Source organism: Mesoplodon densirostris, chromosome 4 (genome assembly GCF_025265405.1).
Source record: "Mesoplodon densirostris isolate mMesDen1 chromosome 4, mMesDen1 primary haplotype, whole genome shotgun sequence".
Classification (NCBI taxonomy): Eukaryota; Metazoa; Chordata; class Mammalia; order Artiodactyla; family Ziphiidae; genus Mesoplodon; species Mesoplodon densirostris.
In genome coordinates this window covers 107,381,454-107,391,062 of record NC_082664.1, presented here as the reverse complement: position 1 = coordinate 107,391,062, position 9,609 = coordinate 107,381,454, and the positions used below count along the sequence as shown (strand labels likewise).

The window sequence follows — 9,609 nt, the reverse complement described above, 5'->3', positions numbered from 1 at the left end:
TGACAAAAGTCAGGGCGGGTTTGATCTGGGTCACTCTGGGGCAAAGGACTTTCTGCACATTTTCATGTCCTTGTTGGTCTCTCACAGCCAGCACACCTCCTCAGAGGGTGCAGGTGAGGCCATAGACACGCACACAGGATGTGGCTCCCTGGCGCTGCTCAGAAATGTTAAGTTACTTTCCAGCCAGCGAGCTTGGCCTGCCCCAGGGACTCTACAATCTGGGCATCGTTATCTTTGCCAGGGGAAATGGTTATGGTAGGAAGTGTGAATACATGTTCTAAGGAAACAAGCTGTACATGTTCTAGAATCAAACCTGAGACACATCAGGAAGACAAGCTCATCATTCACTAAACTTAGATCATGGGAAATTATACTCCAGTAATAAAATCAGGCTACTGGACAAAGCGCTAATTAGCAAGGTGTAGGCAGCAGAATTAAGTGAAAGGCCATGCTTACTAAAGACCTGGTGAGTCTCAAATACTTGGACCTAAAAACAAAAAAGAGGGGACTCTCAAGCTTGGCATTGCCCCCGGGGTTTTGCTTACCATTGTCACGAAGTGCCTGGCACTCAGGGGACCCTTACTAGATGACTGATGACTGATAGCAGGCTCATTTCTGAGGCTTGGGTGGGTATCTGGGCTCTAGTGGGGAGGACACAGGAGCCCAGAAGGATTCCCACGTTCCCCGGTGGGTGATGCCGTGCTTCCAGGCTGTGGAGGCGCAGTCTGCACCTGTCCTCAGCCAGAGGAGCAGCAGTTTCTTCTGAGGATGAAGGTGCTGGGTCTTTATAAGTGTTAGACCCTCTCCCCACCATGCCACTGCTTAAGCCCACAATCCAACAGGGCTATTTCCATATTTACTCTCACAGGTCCAGCAACAAGCCCACATTCAGTTAAGTTTCCTCTCATCACTGATGGACTTTCACATCCATTCTCTCACCAGATCTTCACAACAACTCTGCAAAGGAAGGATTTTTATTACTCTGTTTTACAGATGAGTAAACACGCAGATATGTCCAAGACCCCCAGCTATTAAATGACCAACCCAGGGCTCAGCCTTTTGAAGCTGTGTCAGCTTTCAAACTGTCTCAGAACTGCTGCGTATCAGCCATAACTAAACAGACCCCAGTGTGCATCTGCGGGGGATGGCAGGCCACTTAGACCAGGATGTGAACTGGACCTCTGGGGTTCTCCTTAAAAAACCTTGGAGGCCACAGAGGGGAGATGACAGGGACGTTCATCAAGAGGGAGCTCTGGGCCTCCAACTGGATGACATCTAAGAGTTTGCTTGGCGCCAAGCCATACGCATTTTACAATCTGAAATAACACTGGAGCCGGGTCCCAGAGGATGCCTGCTTGCCACCGTCCTGAGACAGAAGCTAAAATAAGGGGGTGTCCAGGGCTCTGGGTAGCAGGTGTTCGCCTACAACTACAGAAGGCTCTCCACATTAACAGCCGTGCAGCAGGACCTATGCTTGCTGGCCAGACCATCCCACCCCACTTGCTGCCTTTGATCTGCTACAGTAGGACTTTGATCTGTTTTATGGCAAGTGAGCCAGTTTCATTTGCAAGGGGGTCCTGTAAAGTCTATTACAAATGCACAAGTGTGCTGGAGGGCTAATGGTAAAGTGAGTTCCTTTGCCCAGTTCCTTTGTTATAAGGTGCAGCTGCTTTTTCTTACAGTGAATAAATCTGGGTACTAAGTGATGATGATTTTTTTTAATGGAATTAAGTGGAAAATGATAGCTGTGAGCATACCAACATAAGAAGAAATTTCCCAGAGGTTAGCCACCTTCAAGCTCTTTCTCCAAAATACAGTGTTGCTAATGGGGTTCCCAATGGAAATTTGCCCCCAGAAAACACTGGACAAGTAAAACCTCGTTGTGAACAGCTTGGAACTGTGTCATAAAGGCAAAATGAAAGATGAAAAGGGGAGGTTCTATTTCTTAAAAGGTAGGGATAACACTGACCATGGCAGAGAAGCTAAACCCAGCTATTAACCTTTGCTTTAGGACCAAACACTACTGGGGGAGTGTAAAGTGATACAGCTGCCATGGAAAGCAGTATAGCAGCTCCTCCAAAAAAGTAAACATAGAATTACCTTATGATCCAGCAATAGACACACATACACACACACACCAGGATTCTAACAGATACTTGCACACCAGTGTTCATAGTAGTAGTATTCAAAATAACCAAAAGGTAAAAGCAACCCAGTGTCCATCAAAAGATGAATGGGGCTTCCCTGGTGGCGCAGTGGTTGAGAGTCCGCCTGCCAATGCAGGGGACGTGGGTTCGTGCCCCGGTCCAGGAAGATCCCACATACCGTGGAGCGGCTGGGCCCGTGAGCCATGGCTGCTGAGCCTGCGCGTCCGGAGCCTGTGCTCCGCAACAGGAGAGGCCACAACAGTGAGAGGCTCACGTACCGCAAAAAGAACACAAAAGGTGAATGGATAAACAAAATGTAGTCTATACATACAATGGAATATTATTCAGCCTCAAAGGAAGGAAATTCTGATGCATGCCACAACATGGATGAACCTTGAAGACATTATGCTAAGTGAAATAAGCCAGTCACAAAAGGACAAGGATTCCATTTGTATGAGGTCCCTAGAGTAGTTAAATTCAGAGATGGAGGGTAGAATAATAGGTGCCAAGGGCCAGCGGCGGGGGAAGGGTGGAGACACTGTTTAAGGGGTACAGAGTTTCCGTTTGGGATGATGCGAAAATTCTGGAGATGGATGGTGGTGATGGTTGCACAACAAGTGAATGTACATAATGCCACTGAACACTTAAAAATGGTTACAATGGTAAATTTTATGTTATGTGTATTTTACAATAATTTTTCAATAAAGTTAAAACAGAAGAAACCAAACACTAAAGACTCAGTGGCTCAGAGGCTGCCCACAGCACCTGGATGCACAAGCTTGGAGGCCCAGAGTGGGGTGCCCGAGTAGCAGCTGCACCTGCGTTTCCCATGGTTGGCCAGTCGCAGGTCATCCCACCACACGGGGCTTGCAGAACAGGTCTGGGGTCCCAGAAATCTGGGCAGGATCACACAGGCCTGCTGCATAGACTTTTAAGAGGAAAAAAATTACTAGCATTTCACTTTATTGTCCGGAAAACCATAACTGAAGCTAGTTAAGCCCTTGTGAAATGTCTGCCTTTCAGAGTGTTCTTTCTTCTGACAATAAAATAACCCTTTGTGATTTCATTGGGCTAATTCAGAACTTTTTTCCTCTGTGTAAACTGTTTTACAAGCAAATTTTTAAAAGCCTCTCAAAGCACAGTTGAACTCTGCATACAGGACTGAAACATTTAATTTTCTCTAAAGGAGCAGTCTCCCAGTTGGTTCCCCCTGTCTGGAATCGCAAAGGCTGAGTTTCCTGTGAACCAAGCGTTGAGACCTGGCTTTCTCAGTCTCCTCCAGCATTTCCTGGATGATAACTTGCAGGGCTTTTCCCAGCAGGCTAGCCGGAAGCGAAGGAGATAATGGAGGGACATGGACGAGCGCCGCGCACCCATCTCCATGATGCAAAGACAGGTAGTAGGTGTAATCGCAGACATACCTACAACCACACGAAATGCCAAGTTACTCCTTGGACCAACCTCTAACCTCAGTGAAATGTAAGCAGAAGCAGCAATGCAGCATCCGCAAAGCATGAGGGAAGACTGCCACCAGGGAGACCCAGGTTTTGTTCTTCTGCCAAAGAACATGCTGCTGGGAATGAGCCATGGAGAGACCGGCTCTTGGCCTCATGTCCAGCGAGTGGCTGAACCCCGGAAGGGACCAGATTTTCAACCAACTAGTCCAGAACGTTCTCCCCCCAACCCCGGGGACCTTTCTCATTCATGTCTGCATTGAGTCATTTTGCTGTCACAGATGCTCCAGGTCTTTGCTCACAACCCTGCCAACTCCACCTTTAGCAGGAGTTAACATAAATCTTTAAGTTAACGGATCCAGAGATAAGACAGGAAGAAACAAAAAAAAGAAGATAAGAAACAAACAAAAAATACTAAATGGAACTAGCTGGGAAGAGATGGCCACAAACCTGACCTCCAACAGACCCTGGGTCTCATTATATGTTGATTTTTCTAAATTCGCATATTAAATGACACATCTACCGGCTGCCCTAACGGGACATTAAGGACCAAAAAAAGCGTTAAAAAGGGGGTGGCACTCCACTCCCCTGCAAAAGCCCTGCCCCTTCCCAGGTAGACTAATGCATATGCCTCCCCATCATTAGCCTCACTCCTATCTTTAAAATTAAATCCCTCTCACCAAGTGGGTGATAAGTTGATCTGTAAACTTAGTCCCTGCTTCTCCAATCCCTGACCGCTGAATAAGGCTTAATCCAAGCAGGAAAAAGAACCCTCTCCCGCTGAGGCAGGGCGCATCGGCTCGGCTAGGGCCCGAGCAGGGTCCATACAACTTAATTTGGTAACAAATTCTGGCATCCAACAAGGGGCGCATTCTGTCGGTTAACTCGGGGTTACTCACTGACCCAGGGCCAACAAAGCCGGCTAAATAACTGAGCTGTTTGCCCCAATTCTCAACCGCTGGGCCAGTAAGGGCTACTAAATTAAGCCTGAGGTTGAAAAGCAGCCAAGGATCAAGTGGAGCGCTCCTCAGGTAGAGAACATCTCTTTGTTTCACGTGTGTGACGTAAGCCCTAGTCTCTGTTCTTGTTAAGAGTGAAGCTTCAATCTCTGTTCTATGTGGTTTTGTTTGTCCTTAATGCTCTTGGAAATACGTGCCACAACTGTGGGCACGGGTTGAGCACTTGAAGGCCACTATGGCGTTTGCCACCATAAAGGATAAGCTGCTCATGCACCAGGGTAGATGAGCACTGGGTACCCTGCCAACCAGAAGCAAATGTCCGTGTAAGCAGGCACACTGTAAAACATTCACAGTCCCAACCTCTACAGCGTTCCCACCTCTAGGGTATAGTCAAAAATGCAAGAGCACACCTTTTGTGTTGGTTCCTCTTGCCCTAACTTGCCATCCCGGGGCAAGGTATACGTCTCTGTTGGGTCGGTCCCTCCCCACTACCCTCCACCACAGATCCCTAGGGATCCCTCCTCTGAGACATGAACACTTTAAAAATCTTGTTTTCATCAGATTTCAGGAAAATCACTTTGTCTAGTTGGGGAAGGAAGAAGAGGACCCCCAAACTGTCCAAAGTCCTTGGGTCCTCATAGCTGAGAGTATAGAAAACTGGACACATACCAAACGGGCATTTGGCCTCCCTGCGTGATTACCTGTAACGGAGCAGGGACACACCTTTTGTGAACAAGCCTCCTTGACTACCGGAGAGGCTCTTTATCTGAGCAATTTATCTGATTAGAGAACCCTTATTTCCCACTCCCCCTTCACCCTGTCTCTGGGGACTGCTTGCTGAAAGATATCTCCTACAGCCCCACAGCGGGTCTGGGAACATCCAGTCACTGACTTAAGAGGGGCTTTATAGGAACTTCCCTGGTGGCGCAGTGGTTAAGACTCCGTGCTCCCAATGTTGGGGGCCCGGGTTCGATCCCTACTCAGGGAACTAGATCCCACATGCATGCTGCAACTAAGAGTTTGCAAGCCACAACTAAGCAGGCCACGTGCCAAAACTAAGAAGCTGGAGAGCCACAACTAAGGAGACTGCCTGCCGCAACTAAGACCCTACATAACCAAATAAATAAAATGAATAAACGTTAAAAAAAAGGGGGGGGGGACTTTATAACTAAGGCCCTCTTGGACAGTGTCTCCCCTTCCAGCCCCTGCGAAGATTGGTTCAGGTTTCAGTTAGAGCTCCTAAACCACTTGGTGTGGGTCAATCTTGTGGGATCTGCATAGCCACCAGCCCTAAGAAGAGGCCACTGGGAAGTTGGAAACAGACTAAATAAGGACTCCCCAGTATGGGTAATCAAGCCTCTATCCCAGTGAACGTCAAGGTGCATCCTCCATAACTGGAAATTCTTTGAGTAGCGCCCACTAACAGGGAGACAGCTTATTTTCTTTTGTAACACTGCATGGCCCCAATAAACTGGCGGATGGAGAAAGTCAGCCAACTAACGACTCTCTAAATTCTAATACTATTTTTTAATTTGACCTCTATTGCCAGCGTTAAAAAAAAAAATGGGATGAGATCTCCTATGTCCAATTTTTCATGGCCCTTAGCCAAATAAAGGGCTTCTGGAAAAAATACGAGGCTAGTTCAAATTTCTCTTTCCTGGGATTGGAATCTCAGCCTGAGGATCCTCTTGACTTCCTCCCTCTGCTAAGGGTAGCTGCCCCCGCTTCCAACAGTTCACCTGAGACTCCTGAGTCATCGACATCTACCCCTACCTCTCCTGAATCCCCGACGCTCTCTACTCCCTCAAATTCACCACCTCCCTACCTGGTGCCCCTTCTTCCGCCCAATGGGTGGTCCCCCTCCCCGACTCTTTCATCTCCATCTCTCAGTACACCTTCCTTGCGGACTAGTCCAATGCACTAGTACCAGCCCTCTGGAATCAAGAAGCTATTTCCCCTTCAGGAGGTTCCCAATGCAAAGGGCGAACTGACCACTGTGTAGGTACTCTTCTCTTCCTTGGACCTCTATAACTGGAAGGATTGATCCAAGGGTTTAAGGGAAGACACCGAGGGAGTCCTTAATTTAGTCTGGGGAATACTGCACACTCATTTGAGTGGATACCCAAACCCTCCTAAACATCTTATTGTCTGGGGAAGAAAAGGTACTGATTATAATTAATGCAAGGGAGGAAGCTGCTAAGACCAATCAAAATAACGTGGGTCATGCTGTACACCAGCCTGGAGCCCAGGCTGTTCCGCAACACGGACCCTGGGTGGGGCCATCTAGAGGAAAATGGTCATCAGCACCTCACACATTTCAGGAATTTGATTCTGAAGGGCATTCAGTCAGCGGGGAAGAAACTCATAAATTGGAGTAGTTTCAAGGAGTCATCCAAGGACTGAAGGAAAATCCCTCAGCCTTCCTTGAGCACCTAAGGGAGTGCCTCCGAGTATATACAAACATAAACCTGGTGTCATTGGAAGGGCAGGTCATTACTAAGTACCATTTTATTTCCTAGCATTTCCCAGACATTAGGAGAAAATTACAAAAGTTGGAGAGAGGGCCCACCACACCTACTTCCAGGCTGGTGGAATCAGCATTTTGGATGTTTAACAGCCAGGATCTGGAAGCCGATACAAAGGAAGATAAACGAGCAGAACAAACTGCCAGTTTTCTGGCTTTAGCAATTCAGGGTTCATCGACCTCCAAGGGATGACCCCACACACACACACACACACAAGGGACCCTGTAACATCAGTGAGTCGCCTGGGATTTCGAAGACCATGCCCGCAGTGGAGAGAAGGGCTTAAAGCCAATCAGTGTGCTAACTGCATAGAGGAGGGCCACGGGAAGGGGGACTGCCCCAAATGTCTCCGAAGGAGACTAAGTGGACCACCATGTCCTGGCCCACCCTCATTGGTCACACACATAAAAGAAGAGGACTGAAGGGGCCCAGGGGCTCCTAGGAGCGCCCCGGAAATTATCCCCAAGAAGCCTTGGCTGACCCTGACTCTAGGTGGTAAAAAGGCTGACTTTTTAGTCAACACAGGGGCCACCTTCTGGGTCTTGAACACCCAACAAGGCAAAATGACCAAATATAAACGTAAGATAACGGGAGTGAAAGGGAAGCCGCAGGAACGCAATATTATAGAGCACCTTGAGTGTGATTTGGAAGGAAAAACGTTGTCTCACTCTTTCCTGTATGTCCCGGAATGCCTAATTCCTCTAATAGGAAGAGATTTACTATATAAATTGGGAGCTACAATTTATCTCAGAGACACAAAACTTAACATCAAGATACCTAAGACTCCCTTTCACTCCGTAGCACGCATGCTACCACCCTCTGCCAAGAATAAGGGCTCAATTAACCTTGAGGGGATTAATCCCTCAGTATGGGCCCACGACACTGTGGGCAGAGCCAGGAGGGCGCCACCAGTCGTGGTCAAGCTGCGACCCGCCTACAATCACCCAAATGAAAAACAATACCCATTAAGCAAAGAAGCCCTAGCGGGCATTAAGTAGAAAGTCTACTCAGACAAGGGCTTCTTAGACCCTGCCACTTTCCTTGCAACACTCTTAATCTGCCAGTAAAAAAAAAAAAAAAACCCAAGAGATACTGGCTTGTTCAGGACCTTCAAGCTGTAAATGAAGCCATGGAGGAAATTCACCCAGTGATGCCAAATCCCTACACCTTACTCTCTACCCTAAACTGCGAAAGGATTTGGTATTCAGTGCTAGATTTAAAAGATACCTTCTCTTGTGTGCCCTTAGCCCTGTAATCTCAGTACATTTTTGCATTTGAATGGCAGGTGGCAGCATGAGAAAACAACATTTTTGCTGGATGATTCTGCTCCAGGGATTTAAAAACTCTCCCACCCTTTACGGAAAGGTTTTAGCTGAGGCTCTTAGTGACCTTGAGTTAGAACAAGGGACTAGGACTTCCCTGGTGGCACAGTGGTTAAGAATGCAATGCAGGGGACACCAGTTTGAGCCCTGGTCCGGGAAGATCCCACATGCCACAGAGCAAGTGAGCCCACATGCCACAACTACTGAGCCCGTGCACCTAGAGCCCATGCTCCACAACAAGAGAAGCCACCACAGTGAGCAGCCCGTGCACAGCAATGAAGAGTAGCCCCTGCTCGCTGCAACCAGAGAAAGCCCACACGCATTAACCAAGACCCACCGCAGCCAAAAATAAAATATAAATTGATTAATTAATTTTTAAAAAAGGGTACTATACTTCAATATGTGGATGACATTCTAATCGCCACCCCACCAAAGAGCTTTTTGACCATAACACAGTTAATGCCTTAAATCATCTGGCCGAGAGAGGATATAAAGTTTCAAAGGAAAAAGCCCAAATCTCCCTCCAGCAGGTAGAACACTTAGGGTTTAATAATAGAAAAGGGGCACAGGGCACTATCTAAGGAGAGGAGAGAACATATTTGCCAGATGGCACCCCTAGTACGAGAAAACAGCTCCAGGGTTTCCTGGGAATGCCTGAGTTCTGCCACATATGGATCCCCAAATCTGCCTTAATTGCTAAGCTCTCGTATGAACAATTAAAAAGGAAGGACCTTGACCCTTTTGAGCAGACCCCCAATTGTGACTGGGCATTCCTAGAACTCAAAAACCATCTCATGAGAATCCCCGTGTTACCCTACCTGAGTCTCCCCTTCCAATCTTCATGTACATGAGAGAGGAGAAACTGCCCTGGGCTTGCTTAAACAAAAACTTGGACCTCTGACTCAGGTTGTAGCCTGTTTTTCTAAACAATTGGACCAAACTGCTAAAGGATAGCCCCCATGTTTACAGGCTGTAGCTGCTACTTCTCAGCTTCTCAAAGAAGCTAACAAATTAACTTTTGGACAGCCCCTGACCATCTGGACCCCACACCACCTCATAAAGGTAAGGGGGGCAGACTGGTTATCCTCTGGTCAAACCCTCCAAGTCCAAGCCATGCTTCTAGACAACCTGTCTGTGACTCTGAGGCACTGTAATGTCCTTAACCCTCCCTCCTTGCTACATCAGACAGGTCCAAAATTAAC

The 9,609-nt window shown here is 47.6% G+C and overlaps 1 protein-coding gene across 3 annotated transcripts in view; it reads right to left on the bottom strand.

Moving 5' to 3' along the window:
* Window positions 1–2,812: 2,812 nt before the first annotated feature.
* PGPEP1L (pyroglutamyl-peptidase I like) overlaps window positions 2,813–9,609 on the bottom strand; it is a 49,345-nt gene continuing 42,548 nt past the window's right edge. For all 3 annotated transcript variants that reach the window (XM_060096896.1, XM_060096897.1, XM_060096898.1), the window contains one exon: window positions 2,813–3,568. In XM_060096896.1, coding sequence (XP_059952879.1) covers window positions 3,328–3,568 — 241 coding nt within the window. In that variant the 3' untranslated portion in view covers window positions 2,813–3,327. The remainder of the gene's footprint in view (window positions 3,569–9,609) is intronic.